Source organism: Pinus tabuliformis, chromosome Q (genome assembly GCF_031772625.1).
Source record: "Pinus tabuliformis cultivar Carrire ecotype Pingquan chromosome Q, CPIR1, whole genome shotgun sequence".
Classification (NCBI taxonomy): domain Eukaryota; kingdom Viridiplantae; phylum Streptophyta; class Pinopsida; order Pinales; family Pinaceae; genus Pinus; species Pinus tabuliformis.
In genome coordinates this window covers 764,996,284-765,020,985 of record NC_142296.1, presented here as the reverse complement: position 1 = coordinate 765,020,985, position 24,702 = coordinate 764,996,284, and the positions used below count along the sequence as shown (strand labels likewise).

The 24,702-nt window shown below is 34.6% G+C and overlaps 1 protein-coding gene across 1 annotated transcript; it reads left to right on the top strand.

Annotated features, from left to right (window-relative positions):
* Window positions 1-22,596: 22,596 nt before the first annotated feature.
* Window positions 22,597-24,398, top strand: LOC149221733 (wall-associated receptor kinase-like 20). The gene is made up of 3 exons (XM_089385209.1): window positions 22,597-23,706; window positions 23,867-23,926; window positions 24,022-24,398. Exons 1-3 carry the CDS (start codon window positions 22,908-22,910, stop codon window positions 24,057-24,059), a joined length of 897 nt encoding a protein of 298 aa, XP_089241335.1. The 5' UTR covers window positions 22,597-22,907; the 3' UTR covers window positions 24,060-24,398.
* Window positions 24,399-24,702: the final 304 nt, after the last annotated feature.

Genomic DNA, 24,702 nt, shown 5'->3' with positions numbered 1-24,702 from the left:
TGTAGGTTATATCTCTTTATTTTGTTTGATAATATAAAACAAAGGATTGGTTGTTTCTCCATGGACGTAGCCCAAATTGTCTGCACCATGCATATTTGTGTCTCTCTTGTTCTATGAATTTCTATAATTTGTGTTTCCACAATATTTTGTGTATTTCATTTTTGTTAATTAATATCTAACATATTTGTAAAGAACTGGTTAACTAACTAACTCTTCTTGTGAATAAGCAAAAAAAAGCGTTAATTGTTTTGGCATTGGAACAATTGATTCACACATGAATTTAGTAATAATTTAATGTTAAGAAGTGAGTGTCTAATCTAGAGAAGGATTCAATTATGAGAGGGATCGAGGACAAAAATAAATATCCAATTATTACAGTCCAGGTTTAACTCCCTAGCAAGGTTGAAATTAACCAACCACCTACATACAATCCTGGAATTGAACCTGACTGGTAGATAAATGCTAAACATCTATATAAAAACCTTTACATCTAAAAGTATTAATAGAATTTCTATAAATACACAACTTAAAAACAGAGATTTAAATACCATCTAAGAACTATACAAGTCCTTGTAACCAACGCTTAAAAAACCACATGTAATGAGAGAGTAGAAACTAAATTAAATACAAGAAACCCTAAAGAATTTCTAAGCTATATTTTGTTCATTCAAGATAATTCTTCCTTAAATAGGAAATCATACTGCGAACAATCAATATTCATATATTTTTAACTGTATAATTGGACGAAGATTAAAAGAACAAATTATATATGTTCCCCATAATTTATGAATAAAAAATAATCTATTTAATAGTACAAACTGGTAGTAGGAACTGTGTACAAAGAAGACCTCCTAGAGGTTAAACTAAAACAACTAAACTCAAGTCAACTCCAAATTCATCATAAAATGTTTAACTTAACAAAAGTTAATACCTTAGAGAGGGTAGCCAAGAATAGACACATCTACAACACAACATTTTTTTGGAATAAAGCCCAATAATCTCATCCCCATAACGTTGGGGAAATTCCCTCTTATACAAGATTCAACTGTTGTACTAAAATTCCTCACCAAGGAGGTTATAACACTGTATGTTCATTATTACTCTCAAGTAAAACAAAGGAAAATCATGCACCTGGAAAAGAAAAAATCTACATCAGCCCTGAGTGCCAAAATAACCCACCAACAACCTTAAAAGATTGTTAACAAGTTATATGAGCCCCCACATGCAAAGAAAAATAAGATGAGTCAGAATAACCCACAAAATTATTGGTCAAAACCGTTAAACTTGAAATTTGGAACAAAAATTAAAACCCTTCAGTAGTACCTGAAGATATTCCCCTGCCAAATTGAGTTTGGGCACTGCATGAAACCCATGAATAATGTATTATATATAAACCTAACCATATGACTGTCGAGAGGCACAAAAAATTGTTGAAATCCAACACTACTTACCTAAAGAAAATAGGAAGAAACCCTCAAATTATAAGCCAAAGGAATGGCATCGTGTTTTCCGAACATCAAACCAACAAGGTCAAATAATGTGGCAGAGGCACCCCAACAGGTTCACCATTTCAAATGACTCACAAAACCCAGGGAAAGTTGGGTAGTTCCACATTAAACCCTAGAAGAATAACTGGACCATAGGATCGAAACCCTACCAAATCAACGATGATGCCTCCTCCACATGTTAAATAAATATGCATCTAGAAAGGTAAAAAACTCATATGATAGTTGTGCTCAGTTAGTACACCATGGGCAGTGAATGACTAAATAATAGTTGTAATGCAACCTCCATTAAATTATGAAACAAGAAACATATATATATATATATATATATATATATATATATATATATCCATGAAGTAACAAATCATTTAGGTGCATGGTATTTATTACCTAAGTTATAACCTTCACAAATGTTATTCGCACAAACTTTAACATATAACTTTACTCCTTGATCTCAATGCCATGTAAGTGAGAACTTTATATAAGGTGGCACTAAATAATGAATAAATGAATTTTTAATTTTTTAATTTTATTTTTTTTGGTCTTGATGAGTGTTACAACGTGTCAACTCCAAGTTGAGCAAGGACAAAATTTCACATCTCCCTCATGCTAGATTGTAGAATGAGCCTCTCTTCTCAATGAATTCAACATCAAGCCATCCTTTAACATTTATTTACAAGCTCTGCCAATTGATCATGTTCAGATTTTGTCAAAAACAAAACTTTCTCAAGCTACTTCTTAATGCATGATATCGTGTTTTAGATCTAGAGAATTATATGGTGAAAAGGAAAAAAAAACTTAAGTCTATTGTTGAAACATGTATGGATAGATGAAAATTGAACACCAACACAATTGTATAATTTGAAGCACTTTGATCATCTTATTGATAATTATTTAACATATTTAGGTGTAACCCAATTTAGTTACTGACACAAGACTCTCATGATACTCACTAAAATTAAAAACAAAGTATTCAGTTTCGGGCATAGCTATTTACATAAGATATAAAAACTATATGTCATATACGAAAATTCTTGATATACAACTGAAGTATCAATAACAATACATACATTTTCCATCCACTATTATAAGTAAGACCAAAAAAAATTCAAGACACAAGCATAAAGAAATCGATTATTGTTTGTTGCTTACACCCATTTTATATATTGGGAGTTTTGGGAGTTGATAAAACAACTGTTCAAGAGTAACATAATTGCTAATTGGAGGATTGCACATAAAATTTTGGCAAACATGAGCCACAACTTTGCCTCCAAGACTCTTTTCAGCAATGATAAAATTGTTGGGTTGTGCACTTGCTAGAATTCATGTATTCTTTATTGCTAGGACCAATCTTAATTATCTGCAAAATTAAAATAGAAAATAAACCTTAATATTACATCTAACTTCTAAATGAAAGAAATGAAATATAGAACTCAAGATAATTGTGTGATGCAAGAAAGGGGACCAAGTAGAGCAGGAATGACCTGGTAACCAGGATATTTAGTAATCATGGTTGAGATACCACATATTAATATTCTTACACCTGTATAAAAAAATTCCAAAAAAAACTGGAGACCATATATATCCTCATGTAATTTCAAGCATTTTTCATAAAAAATGATTTTGTACTTGTATATGAGAGTGGTGCATTTTCATATTGCAACAAACTTTTTAATTCATGATTCCATCAGATAGAAGCAAAGGTAGGGGCAAGGGCATTGTCAGATAAATAAAATTTGCAGCATTATGTCTAAGCCTAAAATTTGCAACTTATGGCTTAGCCATTTTTTGTAATTTGGGCATTGTCATCATAAATAAAATTTGCAACTTTATGTTATGGCCTCATATAACACATGCCAACATCATTTTATTAAGTCACCAAAAACGTTGACGAATACGTGTCTGGCCATTCTTGTATGGGACCTCACATGAGGGGCATGTGCTTGAGCATTCCATTATCAACATCATGCCATGCATCCACCCTAAATATTTGGCCTCTCTCCTCCCTGCCTCATTCAGTCCTCTATCTCCTACAACACAAGGGGAACATCATGCCCCTAGCAAACGAAAATAATTAGGATGTCCTAAGGCATAAAAAATGAATCATGCCATTGTGCATTGTAGGAGAGAAACATGGGAGCACTACGCATCATCCGAAAAACACATCAACCTCACAGGGATCATCTCAAATATGAAAAATAGGGATATATGGTCTCAAGGAGCTACATTCTGTATCAGTTTTTTTTTTTTTTAGTTTGGGTTCAACTCCAAGCATCTCTGTTGCCAGGGTAATATCAAGTTCTTTAATAAAAATTCCTACTACACGAGAGTAGGCCACTGAATATTTTGAGACTTGAGTTCACTCTAAATTTTGAAATGGTGGTAACCTCTGAGAAGAGGTTCTTGACCTGCAGTTGTTCGGATTTGCTAGGTTTGACCTACTAAGATGGTTTTTCAGTAAACAATAGTTGGTTTTTTTCTAGAAAATACAAGTGTTTCAATACCTTCTATGTCTTCACTAGAGGTGATCCAATGACAATGAAAATGATGGATGAAAGACCCTGGCCTAGTGTGTCACTATGAATGAGATTTTTGGAAATTGTATCAATTGAATCAATAGGGTGAGTTTGACTAGTTTCCTTATTCATTCTTTTTCATCTCGTTGTATGTTGATTTGGTATTCATGCAATTGCATTTGAAATGAAGAATCTTCTAGGTGTCTAGAAAAGGAAGCAACCCCTTTACATGCACAACGTGGTCAATTGTGGGGTTTCACACTCATTCTTGTATGACAACATCACAAGAAGGTTTGTGACTCTTGTCAATTGGTTCTTCTATGATTTTGTTTACCAGCCACTCACTAAGCCATCCCAACCAACAATCCATCAAACCACCCATTGCCAGAAACCTCGTCAGAAATCCCCCTTTCAGTGCCTTTGTTCAAGCGTGGAAGGATTGTCTTGCCATTTCCATTACATACAATACCAAGCATTATCACCCTTACCACGAGTACTAATACATACAATAACAATTCACATTTGTGTTTACCACCAATAACAATTCATATTTGTGTTTACTTTGTTTATTGACCAATTGGAATTTACTCCAAAAAAAAATAGTATTCAATTTTAGTACCGAAATTTTATACCCTAAAATTGAGATGATTCTAGTATATCCCTTATACCAAGAAGCTTGAATGCCAGCTTTTGAAAGCCTTTCTTACAATATCTCTAATCTCATAGGTATTATGCCATGGTGTTTATCTTCCAATCTTATTTGAACTTTTTCCTTATGTAATCAATAACAATAAATAAATAAATATTCAATTTTTTTCATTCTATAATCGATAACAACAAATAAATAAACAAATAAAAATGAGCTAGAAAATATAGCTAAAGGAAAGCCTAAGTCAAGAATTTCATGTCTAAATAATTTGCAAACAATAATAGTAAATAATGAAAAGAAAATATGATTAAATCTGAAAGTTATCTCGAGTCAAGAGTTTCATGACTAACAATACTAACAAATCTGTAGTCAATAACGTTGAATAACAATAAAGAATGAAAATAAAATATGATTAAATTTGAATACAAGATTAATAGATGCAATGCAACATAGTCCCTGCCTCTACCGCTAATTAATTGATTAATGCTATGCTTTTTTTTCTTTCAGCGGGGTCCACATTTCGCCTGCATTTCCATCTATGCACATGCTTCCTCTTCTGCACAATGAAAGCTTCCTCCACACATGCTTCCTTTGCACAAATTCCTCTACACGCGCTTCCTTTGTGTAGCCACCTCCACACACGCTTCCTCTGCACACACTTCATTCGCACAAACAAACATCTCCTAGGATTTTATAACTCTCTGTTCAAAAATAAAATAACACATTAGGTTTTTGGAAACTTAAATTAGTTAATGGCCTAAATCAGAGTTGTAGCCGCACTAGAGGTTAGCAACGAAAGTGAAAGGATTTTGTTTCTTTATTTTAACACAGACTGAGATCGATCGACGTTCCTGAGGTATGATGTTCTGGATGGTAATTTGGTGGCCCTCACGTGCACGGTAAATTTCCATATTTTTTGTATGCTTATATTTGATAAATGTGTGGAGGTTTATATAGCTAAATGTTTAATTGGTTATATGTGCAAAGGTTTATAAACCAAACACATACTTGCTAAATGTGTGGAGGTTTATATAGCTAAATGTTTAATTGGTTATATGTGCGGAGGTTTATAACCCAAAGACATATTTGCTAAATGTGTAGAGGTTTATGTAGCTAAACAAATATAAACCAAACACAAACACATATTTGCTAAATGTGTGGGAAATGGATTTCATGTTGGACAAAGTGCCATTGATGGAAAGTTCCCATGCTTTCATAACAATTCCCAAGAATTTCAAATGGATTAATCATTAAATTCTTACACGATAATCAATTAAATTTCAAATATGGTGAATATTTAAAATGTCCATTGTGCAGATGTACAGAGTAGCCTCCACACCTATGCACAAATTGGGGTTAAACAAATATCTAATATTATTGTGCGGAGCTTCCACACAGTGAAAGCTCTGCACAATTCTCCATTTGGTTCGATACCCCCGCACAAATGCAACTTGTGAGTGGAGTGAATCGCAATTTCCTTATCTCTTTAACTATGAGCTCTTTTAGTTCAAACAACCTCAGTTGTCGCTACAATTTCCATCACTTACATCCACATACATTGATTTGTTGTTAATGAAATATGCTCAAATACCCTCTTTCTTGGTTTAACCTCTTACTCTGCATGTGGCAATGTTGGCCCCATCTTTCATCTCCGTGATTTTATAGGGAGGATCTGTGTTTCTTCTACTAGTGGCAGATCAGATAATAATTATCAAAGCCTTCCTTTCGACATCCCCAATTTAACTAATTTCCTGAAGAGAAAATATTCTGAAAGATGCACTCATCTCTACATCTCAGATGGAAAAGGACGACCTTAAACCACATCAAATTGTACTTATTTTCCCCCTAGAAAAGTGCTTTACACTTTAAGATCGGAGCGAAGCCCAACTAAGGGAAAATAAGAGGCGAAAACCAAACATGAGTATGAGTTTCCTGCAACCAACCATTGGTACTCAAACCGACAATATTCTGACTCACTAAGGCAAGGTAGGTTAGTCGCAGTTTCCTTCTCTATGGTTAGATTTTTGGTTGTATTACATCGATGTATTTAAGCACCACATATTTCTTAGGTCACTTAGAAAGTGCTCATAACAAACAATTGATAGTAGTTATGAATCTAAGATCTTTCCATTGTCCTCACATCTTCTGGTGGGAATCTCGAGGTAGCTACGATGTGCCCAGAGTCATCATGTCATCTAGTGGGAAGCTTGAGGTAGCTACAGTGTCCCCGTGAATCCTAGCCTATGCAGAGCAGCAAATGTAGGTTTAATAGTTGACAATATTATGATTTTGTTTCTAAGAAACTAATATTACAAGCAAAATCTGATGAATAAAATCAAGAAATTTTATATAGTGATTGATGAGCCTCATCGAGGAGTAATTATATGGGCCTTAATTGGCCCTAATTCACCTCCTAGCTTAGTCAAACCAACTATTCTCACAACTTATTGCATAATTTTGATTATATTTTGTTTATGAGATGAGTTAGAGTTGGATATTTTGCTTTGTGTTTTAATGTGCATGTAATGCAGGAATACAGGAAAAAAACAAGGAAAAATGTAGGAATAAAGGAATAAAGGTAAAAGCAAGGAATTGTGGCAAAGACCTTGGTAAAAACTCGAATGGGACAAGGGAGAATAATTATAGGAGGTAAATCCTCCTCATTTACTACCCCTCCATTCGAAATATTCCTCCATCAACTTGGAGTGCAAACAACCATCACTTTGAAGACTAGAAGACAATCGAGCAAGTGAAAGGGTCAGAAACTTGTTTTTCTTGAGTTGGGAGCCAAGCCTCCCTAATTTGAAGGAAGTCGTTAGAGACTTCAGATGTATAAATAGAGAGCCTTAGGACCTCAGTAGGATTCAGACTTCTATTGTAAAAACTCTACTTTATTTATGAGCTGCAAGACTTGTGACAGTTTGTTCTATAATCCATGGTTTTTTATAATAAGAATGAGTTCTGTTTAAGCCAACTCTGAGTTAACTCCGAGGGCTGAAGCTCTTGGGTTAGGGCCCAACCCAAGCAACCAAAGCTCCTCTTTGTTGTACTGTTATGCTAGCATAGATTCCCGGTTTTCATTTTTCTTTTGCTTAAGTAGCATAGATTTATGCTTCTGTTCATTTACTTAAGTAGTTTCTTGGTTTTCTGTTTATTTGCTTAAGTAGTTGCAATTTCGTTACAGCAATATAGCGTAGATTGTTCATGGTTTTTTTTGTTTAGTTACTTCAGCAACTACATTTGCTTCAGTTTACTTCCATTTGTGCCTTATTTCAGTTCACAGGTTAGTTAGAGGAAAAACATCACTATTAGGCTGTGCGCAGGTGTCTCGACCTCATATCCTCCCTCTGGGACCATGACTTGAGGAAGGGACCCTTTAGCAACCCCAAAAACACAGGTTTTTGGTTCTCGCATGAGGTAGGGAGTTCGTTGTTTGATGCAGTTATTTGTTCATCCGCATTAGTTTTCTCTGTCATTTTCGTTTAAAATTGCCTTCAGCACATTCCTCATGCATCGCTTCCTCGCTATCCGATCACCAACAAACCTTCATAATCACCGTCCGATTCATTATTTTCTCCAACTACTGCCTCGTGTGGAGTCCACCACTTCCTTTATGAGCTTTAATCTCCATCGTCAATTTGTTTCTTGATTTGACGACTATTGCATCACCTGATCACTTTATGTGCTTCAAACCCCCACCATTGATCTGCCTCACTTGATCTGATAGCTATCGCTTCACCCGATCATCAACTAGCTTGGACGATCTCCACCGTTGATCAGCCCCACCTGATCCAACAGTTATCACGCAATCTCGCGTAGATTAGTGCATGAACGTTATCCGCCCGAGAGCACGTGAAAAAAGTGGTTTTCTCATGCTAGTGTCACGCAGTAAGGCTAATCGTGTGAAATTTCAGAATTTTGATTACTACCTTGAGGGCGTGTGAGAAACTACTTACCTTCTTAGAAACCCGCTCCATCATTTCCGCGTGTTTCTTTTTCCCTCGATATGATCTCTACCGTCCATCTCTTGACTTCACCCACGCGATAAGATCTCAGCTGTTTATCTCTCCTGTTAACCTCGTCCATCCATCTCTTGACTTCATCGTTGTGATTAGATCTTGACCATTCATCTCCTATTAACCTCATTCGTCCATCCACTCACTTAATCCCTCGCGATACGATCTCTGCCATTCATCTTCTTTGTAACCTTGTTCGTCCATCCATTCACTTAATTCTTCGTGATACAATCTCCACCATTCATCCTGTTCATTAACCTCGTTCATCTGTTTATTCGCTTAAAGCCCCGCGATAAGATCTCCATCGTCCATCTTCTGTTCATTGATCAATCCAACGGTCCCTATGCGCTACTGCGTCCTTACGTCCTCCTTTCACCAATTTCGATCTCCGACTGCTTTTTCCACTTGAAACCCAATTTAGCCTAAGTTTCTTTGCTACACCTTAGTATAGTTTAATGCTCTTTGCTTCTGTAACTTAGATAGAAACATTAGGTTAATGATTAATTTAACAATTCTGCTTATCATAGTTGTTTAATTGGTTAATTACGGTATGGTGTGGTTTATCATTACATGTTGTTTTCTTCAATACTGCAGTAGAAGTAGCTCCCCCTTAGGATAGATTTGATCTTCTTCCATCAAAGAGTTAATCTTCTTCTGACCCTATAGAAGTCTGGCTTGGAACCCCTGGGGTCTCTTGCCAGATGAGCAGTGACAACAGGCAGTACCTTCACTTTTACTTGTGCATATAGCATTGTCACCTCCAAGTTTGTACGAACCTCGGGTTGATAAGTAAAGCTGGTAGCCCTGGGAGTTGCAGCATTCTTGTTGCAATACCTAGGCTCATCAATGATGCTTATAAATTTTCCTTCATATTGTTCTTGGAAAGGTCAAGTTTAGTGATGGTTGAGAGCTTATGTATAGAATCTAGAAAGTTAAAGAGTATAAGCTTGCTAATTTCGTGGCAAAGTTGTTGAAGATCTAGCATCATATTTATGTGAATATCAACATTGCTTCTTGAAAAATATGACTTCTCGAACTTTTTAACAATGTTTCCATGCATTTGATAGAGCTACTCAATCCATATAATGAATATGTGTTGATCCTTTTTTGCTTCTGCAATTATCTTCGCTTGAATCAACATCCATCATATCCTGTATTAGTTAATCAATCCAATTTATTTATACTGCAAAATAAGTAAAAACATATTCAAAAAGGAAGAATTGGGTTTGAGTTGAATCGATCATGGTAGCATTGCAGAGCAAGATATTCATTCGTAGGGGACTGGGTTGTAACAACCTTGGTGAAAGAATTCATGTAATAAAAGTTAATAAAGGCAAATAAGACCACAATTAAGGGACACTTATTCCAAGTTGAATGTTGGGAAAAGACATTCTAGTGGGCATCACTAGATGTGTGTTTTGGCTAAGGAAATTTGGAAAAGGCTAAGGCAAAGACATTAAAAGGCAAAAAGGAATTTTTGGCACATTTATGTATGAAAATAAAGGAAATTAGGAGAAAATGAACGTAAAAGGTCACAGGTTGCAAGTGAGGAGGAAATTGAAGGAAAATAATGGAAAATGAAGGAAATGGAGGCCTCATTCATAAAAAGGTTTATGAGGACCAGTTCATGGCTTTTTTCAGTTCAAGTTTGGAGGTCTCTCATTATTTTCTCTCTCTCACTCTTGGTCACTTAGAGTTTTCTTGGAGCATTCTAGCTCTAGAGCAAGGAAAAATAAGCAAAAGAAAGGAAAACCAAGTAAAGGAAAGGGAGAGCAAACAAGGATCAAGGAAGGAAAGTAAGATCAAGGAAATTCAACAGGAATACTTGTAGGTAACCTTTCGCATCTGTGATTTCCTAGCTGGTTTGGACATGCATGGATTTGCATGATGGTGTATGGTTCTCTTGTTATCGGTGGCATGGTTTTGCCGGGTTATGATAGTGTTTTTTAGCCTAGCCTTGCCTTAAAGGGATGTCATGGTGTTGGGATGTTTATTTCGGTTTTTGAGCTTTGGTTTGCCAGATGGATTTCAGAATCGAGAGTGGAGGTGGTCTCAAGTTCCACTCCCAAAGGCCTAGGAATCCATTGACCGGTTTTGGTGGGATACATGGTAAATCCTAAGGGAGATGCCTCGGTTTAGTGTTTAGTGATCTAGGTTTGGATTGCAGTAAATCCTGAGAGACAAGGAGACGAAAAATTCCACAAGGATAGTGATGGATTCCGAATGGAATTCCAAGTTCGGTTCGGTTGTGATCAGAGCACCAGTTTTGGTGTGATCATGGTTTGGTTAGGGTGGAGGTGGTTTAACCTATGGATTCCCTTGGTTATTCTTGGATTGGTTGTTCTATGAGATCCCACATTCATGCTTGGAATATGGCACGAGGGTGACTAGATGAAAGAGATTTGGTTTAGCCATGTCTATGGTCGTGTGGTATGTGGAAGTCCCGAACCTAGTTAGATTTGCCTATGATTATTAAAAGCTATGTTCTCTTACTTTTGCACTTGTTTATATGTGAATTCAATGACTGTCTTATCTTTGATATTTACATGGTTTATGCTGGTTATAAGCATGGTTCAATGACTGGTTCATGTCATGGTTATTTCATGTATTTACTTGTAATTGTTAAATGGATGGATGCAAGACCTAATTGATGATGTAGTAATTAAATGGAGAAGGAGGTGATCCTTCTGGTCATGTTTCATGACATTTTTTAGTCATTTATTCTCTGTCTTGTATCTTAGACCTGTAGGTTGCATTGATGCCAAGTGTTTGACAGAATGTCAGTCCCGGTTGGGGATGCTCATGCCTAGTCCTGAGGTTGATTGTTGATTGATCAACACTGTTATCATGTCTTTAATTAATTCTGAAGGGTGTAGCAAGTTTTTGGCAGAGGATGGGATTATCGGCTAGAAAAGTGACCTTAATCCCTGGGTCGCTGGCACAAAACTGAGAATTTTGGTCCACAGTCGCTGGCAGGCAGCCCTATGGAGCGACTTTAAGTTGTTGGTTGCTCCCTTTCCCATAGCATGAGAGCGACTATAGCCTAAGTGATCCATAACAATAGTGGGACCCAGGGACAAGCTGTCTAAGTGGCTGACTTGCCTCCTGAGGGTTTTACTGATGATGTTGGAGGATTTTGTCTGATGTTCTGTCAATTCCACTTTCTTAAGGTCACATAATAGGTCGAATTTGATCATAGTAGCATCTCGTCTCATGTTTACCCCAGTTGGCATGGTTAATTTTGGTAGACCTGGGAGGGGGTGTTACATGGGTAGTCCTGCAATGGATTTGAACTTCCAATCTACTTTGGAGTCAATGTGGGATAGGGCCTCCAATGATTCTTTTACGAGATAGTGACTTGGGTGAGTTCCCAAGCTTCCCTCATCCCATGCATCACCTGCCAAAACCATTGTCACGAACTCACCCTAATCCAACTTAAGGCAAAGAGCCTAGAGCCTTTTGTATTACAATTGCAGTCAACAATGGTTTATCCATTGACTTTGTATATTCAGGATCCCCTATCACGACAATGTTTGGCCCACCAAAACATGAGATTTTGTAAGCAATATTTGAAAAGGCAGTATTTGTTTATGATAGTGTGTTACAAAGGTTGATTGGTTGAATTTTTTGTTTTAGAAGTCTACGCTAAAAAAAGGAAAACAATATTTCTTCTTAAATATTAGCATTAGTATTGCCATCAATGTATTGGTGGAATGAAATATGTTGGGAGATTTTGATTGGCCAAAGCTCTTTCCTAGATAGAGGAAATATATATTGCACAAGCATTGGAACTCCACATCTGCATACAGCTTCGTCTAGTTGTCAATAAGTGGACATAGAAGACAGACAACACATATAAACCAACATTGATTCAAATAAATGAGATAAAAAAATTGATTTCATGTGTATAAGAATTGTGTGGAGTTTGGAGAAAACTCTGCACAATAAAATCTCTTCGAACAACACAAATTTTATTGTGTGGAAGTGTGGATTTTCACACAATGAGCCTAAGTTCATTGTGTGGAGCTCTGCACTTCCGCATAATGAGATGCCTTCGCACATTGAGAATTGTGAACACTGGGAACTGTGTTTTTCTAGAGAACAAAGAAGTGCGCCCCAACAAGGACCAACGCTAGAGGAAAATTCCACTATGGATCCTCCACCTCTCGAGCTAGAGTGTGTGCATTGTCTTAGAAATTCAAGTTCCAGAATAATGTATTGAAATACAATAGCTAGCTACTAGGTTTGACATACTTATGCTCGATACCATTGAGTCTCTTTTCTTTTTTTGGGCAAGATCAACTTATGTAATTATAATTATTGCAGGTTGCTCATCTCTCACAGGATGATCCTCTATTCTAGGGTATTATTGCTATTGCGATCAATGATCTGTATAAAGATAGGTGATACCTTTCTCTTTAGAAATGAGGGGAAGGTCCCATACCACCTTGGTCACTGAAAGTATATGCCTAAAGGTAAACTATTCTTTCAGTAGATAATCGATATAATCGATTATGTTTAAGTTGGATTGCCATTACTCCCCCCTTTATTTCTAGTTGATTCTTTTTACATTGGATTAAAAAAGCTAAACAAAAGGAACGATATTATACAATATTGGAAAAAAAATCGCATTGAATCATTATATGACTCATTTCATTTATCTATTGAAAAAAGGTGGATATAATTTTCCTCCCTTCCTATGCTTTATCATGCTTCTTAATTGGATCACAACCCACAAGTATATCAAGCCATCTCTACCCACAAGTATATCAAAACCAGGGCGATAAAGATGAACAAGAGAAACTATGGTTTATCATGCTTCTTAATGGGATCACAACCCACAAGTATATCAAGCCATCTCTGCCCACAAGTATATCAAAATCAGGGCCATAAAGATGAACAAGAGAAATGATACCATCCCTAGCATGACGATTGTCCAACAAACCTATAAAGTTCAAGTAGCTCAAGAATTGTTGAGTAGGACGATGAAGTGGACGGGTCATGCTTTGGTATAACCTATTAATAGAAATCCTTGCAAGGGATGTATTGCAGTCGATTGAAGTCGGTGCCCGTGTCAAGTATTAAAGAAAAATGCTTAGGTGGTGTGGCGTTGAAGACATCCATGAAATACTCACTCGGGCACAACGACATGCTAGATTCTAGCGTGGTGATCACCTGCATCCTGCCTCTTGGTATGCTGGAATTCAAATTCGCACTTGATATGAATATTGATTCTGAGATGAATAGTCTCTAACTCTCTCCAAGTATTTAATCGTTTAATTCCAAAGGATGATGTGGAAAATATGTAGACACCTTATTAAACCTCACGAATTACAGAGTCTTTCTAGTTTGGATATACCAAATTTAGTATTCACTCTTATCCATCAATAAGTCTTTCTAGTTTGGATATATCAAATTTAGTATGCATTCTTATCTATCAATAAATCTGCTTTATAAATTAAACATTGTAGATAAAATTTAATGTGTTGTCATTTTACAATCCATTGTGAAGGCAATGTGTAAGTATATCGGTCTCTCTCAAAATAAAAATAAATATTTTTAAGTATGTTAAAATTTTATACTTTTCAAAAATATTTTAACAGGTGATATCAACTTCATATATATTTCATATATATCTATACATTGAAAAAAAATGTTAAAAGAAAATATTTTAATGTTGTATAGAACAAAAAAATCCAATGTGAATTATGAATAAAATATTTTAATATGAAATAATATTTACGTTTACTTAAATATATTAATAACAAAAAACCAATTTAATGTACTTTAATAAAATGACTCAATACACATGTTAGTTAATCTCCATAAGATTCAAAAATATAATTTAAACACTAAAAGATTACACAATATATTTTGCACTTTAAAATAAGTTTGCACCTAAAGAAATACATTCAAAAATATAACTTAAACACTAAAAATTACACATTGTTTTTTGCACTCTAAAATTAGTTTGCACCTAAAGAAATTTGATCTTTCTTGGCTCATGTTAGATCCATGCTTAAGATGGATCTATGCTAGTTTTAGTAACAAGTGTTGGATACATTAGTGAATGTTAAATTAATAGTGGTGAATAAATAAATTGAATCATATAGTCTTGCTTTGGCAGGAACTAATAAATTAAGATGTAAAGTGAATGTTTGCACATGTCCAAGGGCTTGCATAAATTTTGGTGGATAGTAACCACTAGTAAGCCTACACATACATGTGTTGAGAAAAACATAAATAATGGTGGACAATAACTACCAATAAGTATACTTATTTGCATCTTATTCCTATCAATTTTATGCAAATACTAGCTTAACTTACTCATTATGAGTTATTTTTAAGGATGTTATTCTTGGATGGTTTTTCTGGAAAACTTAAGAATAAAAATTCACTACACAAATATGTAAAAATCATGTATGAATATTGCAACCATATCCATAAATTATAGCATAAAATTTGTGAGACATATCCACATGACATTATATTGTGCAAAGGCTACAATAAGACCTTCAACTTAAGGTTCTTGAAATCAAATGTTTGGTGAAACTCACGGCTAAATAAATCAAACGTTTCATGAGCATGCAACTCACATCAAACATGGGAGGATGCGCTCCTCAGCTTTGGCAAGAAAATTGCAAGGATTGATCATTTCCATCACCCTAAGTTTAGGGATGCCATAGAAATTGAAAGGAGGCCAAATAATCTGAATAGAGACGATGGCTGGAAAATTAGCAATTGTTGGGTCTGTGCCCTTCCTCTTTAAGGTTTTTATTTTCTCCTTTTGTCTTATTCTCTGTTTTTTTTATCTATGCTTCATGACTTTCTTTCTAAAAATATAAAAAATAAATAAATAATTTTCTTAATGACTTTGATTATTTAATTTAATTTACTTTATTTTCCTTAATTATTTTAAAATATTAATATATATGTTTTTCTTTCAATGTCATTTTTATATTAATATTGTTATTTCATTGATTTAGTCTTTTCCCTATTTATTAATCTTGACTTTCTCCTTTGGATGATGTAACTTCCACTAAGACTAATGTAGTCTATTAGACCTTACAAAAAAAAATCTAATTGTACTTCTTTAGAATCTTATTTCATGTGAATCAATTGTTTTTTCTTAATTTATTTATTAGTCTTGATCTTGATTTACTCATTCTGTTAAGCTTATTATTTTAAATTTTTACTTTGATTCTTTAATTTTGACTATTCTTTTGTTTGACCTTTAATAGGTTTGTTCCCCTTTTTCTTTGCTTTCAGTTTATTTTTATTTATTTTTAACCTTTTTTTGAATATTTTAATTCATTGTTAGTTTATGATTTAATATATTAAAATATTCCTTATTAATAAATACTATTTTTTTTATTTAAATTAATTGTTATATCCTAACGTTTAGAATTAGTTGTCTATACATCACTCTCTTTATTTAATTTGATGCCAAGATCTTATTCTCCATCTTGTTTTGATGATGAACCATATTAGATGGTTTGAAACGCCATGATAATTTGATGTCAAGGTCTGATTCTACTTCTCGACAAAATATTTCTGATGTGATTATTACCAAAAGATTTCAATGCTAAATTAATAGTGGTTTTTAATATATTTATCCACATATTAAGAAGACAAACTAACTAGGGCAACCATAATAATTAAGTGGTTGGGAAACATTGATACGCATCAAAATACTCACTTTATGGTACATTTCACATTCCTAAAATAAAATTAAAAATTAAATAAATTAACAAATCTCGATGATGGATGGAGCCACCATCTGAAACGTTAGACAGATCACACATATTACACAGTGTTGTTCTGGAATTCTCTAACAATAAATTATTACCTCTTATTATTAGTAGTTGTTGTTCTTATAAAAAAATTAATATATAAAATAAACATATATACATTTATAAAAAAATGAAAGATTCTAAATGACGGAGATTTATTTCCACTTTACCATAGAGATTTTTAATCTATAAATAAGCCACCTTACAATACAATGGACCAATACCATGGACGCTCCTAAAGAAAGTAACAACACTAACAAGTAGGGAGCGCCGCGCGGGAGAAGCTAGGGTTTCGTCGGCTCTGGTTTTGCTGCTTGCGCCTGCGGCGGCTGGGTTTGCCTCTGGTGAGACTTCCGCCGCCCATACACCTTTCGCTTGGTGACTCATCTCAGCCGGGGGTTGCTGCGTCTGGGGAGTTTGCTGTTCAACGGTTCCGGTAGCCGGTGGTGCGGACAGACTTCGGCCTCTGCTACCTTCTCTCAGGCGGTTCTTTTCACCACAGCGCGGCTCTGATTTTCGTCTGCCGTCCCCGGGTTAGTGTGCCTGCTCTGTTTATATTATAAGCAGAGTTCCGGTTTCGTGCTCTGTTCTTTGGGCAGCGGCGGAGTTTTCCTTCATTCTCTACTGGTCTTCGGCGGATTTCGACTCTCTCCGGACTCTCTGTTTTGAAGGACCTTCCTAGTCCGTGCTGAACCTTGGTGCGGGGGCGGGGGCTTTGCTGGCCTTGTGGGGGCAAGGTGGCTACCCCAGCCGCCTCTGCCCCCGGATCCGAAACTCCACTGCTCCTGTTGGGCCCTGATGGGTTCCCTTGCTGAGCTGTGGGTTTCTATTTTTGGTTTATTGCTGGCTTACCTGGACAGTTATTGGAAGCGTTGAGGGATCTGTGGTGTGGAGTCTGTCTCTGCACCGATTCGTGCCGTCTCTTCAATGGTTGTTTCTGGTTGGTTTTTTCTTATGGCTTCTTTGGATATATGGGCGGTATCTTCCTTTGGCTTCCTCACAGAAGGAGAGTTGAGGGGGTGGGGGGTGTGGCTACACTGGCTGCCCCATTTCCATTTCGTGCCTCTCCTCTTTGTTTTGGCGGTCATTTCGAACCTTCTGCACTTTCTCCAGGAGCTATTGTTTATTTTTCTGTTTATTTTGGCTTGAGATGGGTAGGGGTATCCTCCTGTTGGGGTTTACAGATCCATTTTTCTTGCTGCCCTGTTTGAGGGTTTTTGAGATATCGTTTATTTACTGTTTATATTAGTTTGTTAGGGTAGGCGTATACTCCTGTTGGGGTTTACATACCCTGTTTCTGGATGCCCTGTCTGAGGGCTTTATCTGCATACTTCCCTGAAGTATTGGTTATTGTAAGTGGTTTACCCACACTACTGCATATGCGTTTCAGCATCTACAACATGTAATTTTCTGAAATTAATGGAAATTATGAGTTCTTTTCTTCGGAAAGAAAAATGGACCAATACCATTGTTTATCAACACCACATGCCTAAAAAACCATAACTCACTCCATATAAAATTGGTTCATATGTCATTTTTTCAATTAATCAATTTAATTAAAAAATAAAAGCCTAAATACTTTGGAAATAAATCTTAACCATTAATTTATATATTTTATTATGAATATTATAAAATATTCAATAAAGATTAAAACTGTAATCCACTTAATAGTTAAATTAAATTTCTAAAACTTTATTTTAAAATAAATACATTTATCCAAATAATTAAAAACAATTTTAAAACTTATTTTAAAATTAAAGACCAATTTAACTTCACTAATATTTTAAATTACTTATACCCAAAATCCTATTTTTTTAATAATATTTTATCTTAATCCTATACTTTAAACCCTCCACCACTTTTTATCATAATTTATTGGAAAAAATATTATATGACGCTACTTTAAAAAAGCTGGTTTTAAGTTTTACCCGGTCCAAAATATAAAAAAAAAAATTGAAGTGCACACTAGTCGGCACCGACAGCTGCACCTTTTGGTCTCATCCCTGCACTTTCGCCTATGCTCCTGCAAGTTACGTAAACAATTCAACTTCTTTCTCACCCGCGGAGACATTCGTGTCCATGATTCCCGATTTTCGGACCTTTTTCAACTTAAATATTTGTTATTTCCACCGTGATTTTCGATTTGCGGACCATTTTCAAATAAAATAATTGTTAATTCCACCCTCATCGTCCTTTCTTTGAAACATAAATTCAATTATTGACCACGTAAACTGTCGAAAATAATAAAGGTCCACGAACACGGAATTTGCGTGAGCATTGAACCATGGAACATTAATACGTACGTGGCATGGTATTTCCATGTCCGTCGTCAGACGTACTCTGTTTAGGCTTTGGATTCCTTTTTCTAGTGATAAGTTTCCACGTGTAATATGACCATTGTGTGATGGCTGCTTACGTCAGTACACGTGTTACGATACGGACCTCTCGTTTTGGGTGTAAATTGACTGACAGGATTTCTGATCAGTGTGGAAAATGATGGGGTCAGGGTTCCAGCTCACTATCCCCATGGCATCACAGGCAAACTTGTGAGACATGACATATGATTCTCTGATTTAATTATGTTTAAATACCATGTGCATATAATCATTTTTACGTAACGATTTAATTTTATTTGAAGGAGCCCCAACTGTAATGATTAGCATTTCTTTTATTAGCAAAACAATCCACGGTGAAAAATGTGGTTTTACCGTTACGCCAGGGTCTATGTAAGCTCGGAAAATTTTTGCCACGTAGATCTCGAGGTTCATTTCAGTCAACAATAATGTTGTAATGGTTAATATTTAAATAATATATTATTAACCTATTTCAACTATTTTCAGCATTTTTCTCACTTTAACACTTTTATTTTAGTTGTGATTTGGAGATATGTTTTTATTTTAAATTAAATTTATTTATCATATTTCAAACTTTATATAATTTAATCACAATATATTGAAGATCCAAGGTAGCTACCTGGCAACCATTCAAAGTTGAAAGAGGAATATTTATAGAAAAGTATTCGTTATAATCGTGGATGGAATAGGATTCACCAAATATCTTGTTGTCACCAACAAACCGGAAATGTGATACTGCTCTTTGCTGCAGTGTATTGCGGGTGTGCAACGCTGTAGAAAATGAAAAGAGCCCTACGAAAGGGATGGGTCATCTTTGCTCCTACTGGAAAACTTGTTCCATTAGGTCACCGGCACGCAGCCAAGTGGTCCCTCTTATCCTTTTATGAGGATGAGAAAGATTTATCACACCATAGATTCTCCTTGAAAGTAATATTAAGAAATAAACACTGAGTGGTAGAATATGGGAAAGTAGTAGAACACGGGATTGATTCACGTAGAAATCTTTCTTTTCAATATATCAATTTTTGGATATTCCACAATTTTAACAAAACTTTATGTTGTAATATTTTTTTTCCCGGTGACATTGTTATTTTTTTAATTAAAATATGTTTTTGGATGTATAAATATATTTAAAATTTTGGAAAATTTCTAAACATTTCAGTTATATAAATTTGATAATTTAAATTTTTTATCTATTTATTTTTAATTAGATTTTAGAAAAAAATTATTGAAAAATATACTGGATTTTAGACACAATTTATTGAAAAATATACTCTATAAAAGACAAAAACTTCAAATCTTTAAACTATAGTCTTAACTTTTGAATGAATGTTGTTCATCATTCCAAGGGTTAATAAGTAAGAAAATTTTGTATTAAGATATATGGTGTATCTTCAATCCACATTGTATAGTTTTCCAAACTTCAACTAGTCATACTTATATCTCAAATATAGTAACACTCACTCATCCACCCCATGAGGTAAGTTAGACTTTAGTTACTTTAGAGCTACCCGGTACATCTTGCCCAAGTCAAAATTTCAACCACCAACATGGTATTTAAACATATCACCATATTCTTAAAAAAAAAGAAAATTCCTATAACTTACTAATTAGGTTATAAGCTCAGGATGCCTCTTGCCCTTTAAACATATCACCATATTTTTATAAAAAATAAAAAATAGATAGTTCGTTTAACTTACCAATCAAGTTATAAACTCCTTACATTATAAGGATACTTCTTGCCCAATTCAAAGTTTGCTCCACATTTTTTAGAATTGTTACTTAGGCTCAAAGTCTGGAACATTTGCTATGGAAACTCTCCCCACTGCAAGATTAGAGAACACTACTTTTTGGTGGTTCTCACCAAACATTATAAGAACCGAAGATGCTAAGCCTTTTTTTCATAAAGATATTTGACTTTTTACCATTAACTTACTAAAGACCAATGCCATATACTAAAAAAACCCTCGATTCCAACACTTCAATTAATAGATAAAAAAATAAAGTCATAAAACTCTTGTCCAAGTTCACAAAATAAACTTGTGAACCATTTAAACATAATAACTCTCTCGTAACCTCATGTCCATTATACATTTCTCAACTTTTAATTTTTAAAATGAGCTTTCACAGCAACAAAGTCAATAAAAGAATCTCACACATTTTTTTGACTTCTTCATTATTTTCCATTTCACTAAACACTATGAAAAAAAAAAATTCATTAATTATTTTATAATATAAATTAATTGCTCATTAATTATTTTTTAATATAAATTAATTGCATGAGTAGATGTTTAGATAACATCATATATATAAAAGTCATATAACAAAAATAAAGTGAAAAATATGGTAGTGAATAGATATTTTTTCGGAATCTCTTTTATATATTCAAATATGTGGTTTTGGAGAATCATGTTATACAATTTTGGGTGAGATTGTGAACTTTATTTAAAATGTGTTTTGAATGCCTAAATAGATTTTATAGTGCCTTAGAAAACTTTTTGAAAGATTTAGATTATATACACTAGATAACTCAAACTTATAATTGTAACAAATTCCTCCTAAATTTAAAACAAAATTTACCATAACACATACCTCTAAAATAACAAAAACTTAGAGAAAAAATAGATTAAGATTAAACAATAAAAATAAAATACATAATCCAAAATCAACTTTAGAAAAATTGTCTACTTCTCATTTTTTTTCCTTATATACTTCTTCCAATGTGAATTGAATAAATGGTTTATACTAAAATCAATCACTAAACTCCTATTTTTTCATATTTTTATTTATTTATTCTTTATTTTGAATAAAAAGATTTAAATATATCTTATTTTTCTAATATATTGGTTTACCATCATCAATATCTAAATTTAAGTAATTAAAGTAAACGGTTTAAATGATTACATATGGCGTAGTAATCTAAAAAAGTGCTGATTTGAATTTGTTTTAATTCAAGGTTGGATTATAGATTTTAATTATTAAAACTGTATAATCAAAATTTTAATGAAGGTTTTTGAAATTTATAAATTTATTTTTATAATAGAAAAATATAAATTTATTTTAAAAAATTATAATTTCAATAATTTATAATTTGGATTTTTTTAGTAATATAACTAATAGAGGAAATTGATTTTTTAAGGGATTTTTTATTATTAATTTTAACTAAAATTTGGAAGAGATTTTTTGAAATTTGAGTTTAAGTTGTTTAATCTATATTAGAAATTTGAGTTTAGGTTGTTTAATTTATAGAATTTTAGTACTTTAGAGTTTTTCACAGAGTTGAATTCATTTATGCATTCCTAAATATATTTTAATAACAAAAAATAGCAATCTTATTTTAGGAATCTAAATTCATTTAGACATTTCGAAATATATTTTAAATAACAAATAATTACAATCTTACTTGAAATTATAATAAAAAAATAATCTCATCATTCCCCAAAAAAAAAAAATCATCTATAAACTTAAACTAAAATCGTTTTATATCACCCTATTTTAATAAATTACTTTGAAAACAACCTTGGAATGGTATAAATTTAATGATAAAAAATTTCAATTTCAATAATTTTTAATAACCCAATAAAAAAACCTCTAAATTTAATAATAAAAAATTTCGATTTCAATAAATTTTTTATAACCCAATTCCAATAATTAGATTAATAATAAAAAAACTCCAAATTATAAATCGTTTACACTTCTTTGTAAATTTAATTTGAAACGGAGCTCACACGTGTTACCAGTGAACCGACTCGAGGGCAGATTAAAAAAAGTGGATCGAGGTCAAGCGTTCGAATCGAAATAACCACCTGTGGGATCATTAAAGCATTCGATAACCACAACCTGCAATAATAAAGCCTGCCACGAACGTCCAGCGAAGCTTGTTTCAACCCGCAGAAAGAACTGGGCGCCGGGCGGTTTCTAAGCCACTGTCCCTCTCTTCTTTTTCCTATTAATTTCCTACCGTATAATCAATTTTCTCGCGGAAGGTTCAGACCCACTGTATTCGTAGATTTAGACGCTCGACCAATCTTGTTTTTACTATCTGCTTCCTCTCCAGCCATTGCAAAGCAAAAAATGGATCTCGCTTTCGAATCCCTGCAAGTCCTCTTACTGTCTCTCTGCTGCCTGATTTTGGTACCCTCGGCCGCAGGATGGGCTTGCAGGGACACTTGCGGCAACCTACAGGTGAAATACCCCTTCGGAACAGGCCCCGGCTGTGGGGATCCGCGATTCCAGAACTCAGTAAGCTGCGTGAACCAGAAGCTGATGTTCACTACTCACTCAGGCTCCTATCCTATTTCATACATCGATTACAGCCAAACCACTATTTATTTAGCCGATCCACGGATGTCGTCCTGTGCCAGCATGACCAGCAGCGGCAGCTTCGGCCTTGACTCCACTGCGCCTTTCAAGTTCAAGAACGACATTTTCGTCCTCCTCAACTGCTCTCTTTCCTCCTGCCTTTACAGTCCCACAAACTATATGTGCGACACCGGAAGCTCCCAAATCTGCACTGGTCTCTACAGCTGCCCTGGAGTGGTAGGCCTTGGTTTACAGCCATATTCCCCAATTTCCTCCTGCTGTGTATATGCGCCCATCAATCTGGGCTCCGCCGATGAGATAAATCTGGCTAAGCTCGAATGCCAGTCCTACACCAGCATTTACAGCTTCGGCGACGATGCCACAGATCCCACTCGCTGGAATTATGGTATCGCGCTCAAGTACAGCTTCAATGTCGGCAACAGCAATTTCCCCACTGCCTGCGTAAATTGCGAGCAGAGCAAAGGTGTCTGCGGCTTCACGGGGATGTATAATACATTCACCTGTGTCTGCAGGAATGGAGTCAATACCACCACAGACTGTTACGGCCAAGGTATTTTCTTTCTTTCCCTTACATTTCATTTCATATCCAGATTTCGAAGTCTTCAAGAAACTCTGGAAATAAAAGCAAATGCCAGATTTCGAAGTCTTCAAGAAACTCCGGAAATAAAAGAAAGTGCTTAAATAAGAAAACAATGTGTATGGTTTTGCAGCGGACTACTGGAACGGAGCCCAGAGTGACAGATCTGCAGCTTTTGGGCTCTGGATTGCTGGTCAGTACGGGCATTTTCTTGTTTTTAGTTAGTTTATAGTACGGGTATGCTTGTTTTATTCAGGATTGATCCAGGTTTTCTTGGCTTGAGTGCAGGACTCGTACTGGCGATTGCAAGTTCTTTCTATGTCTGATTTAATAATAATGTGTAATGGAGAACTGTGAGATTTGATTTGGAGAAACTTTGGCAGAAGCAAGCATTGCACTGCACTGCTCAATGACAGTCCAACAGTGTTTGGAATGCTGTTCGAAAAGACAAATCCAAATAGTGAAATAATTTTGAGTTTATTTATGAATGTATGTATCTTTTTACCAATAAGTTCATTCTTTTCACTAAATTTTTGTTGGGTTTCATATTCCATGGGGAAAAAGCACTGTAATTTCAAGGCTGGGCTCCTCTTCTTCTTAATGTAATGAATGTTCTTTAATTTTTCAGAATGTTATGAAAATGAAAAATGCATCATCTGTTTTCATTGTTGTGCATTGGATACCTCCAGAAAGAATAAAGATACGAAATAAAATAACAAATCCTTTGAAATAAAGTGGACATGTTCTGTAACAGACAGCTGGCACTTTTCTGAAATGGACAGGCTTTTGAATTTTTTTAAAGCCCAAGGCTAGTTCTTGGTCTGAAATGGACAGGCTTTTTATTTATTTTTGTTTCAGATGCCAAAGCTAGATCTTGAAAGGCAATGAAATCACAGATATTTAATTATAAGTAATATTTTAACCATTTAAGGATCACATGAAACTTCACAATTTAGTGAAGTAGCAAAA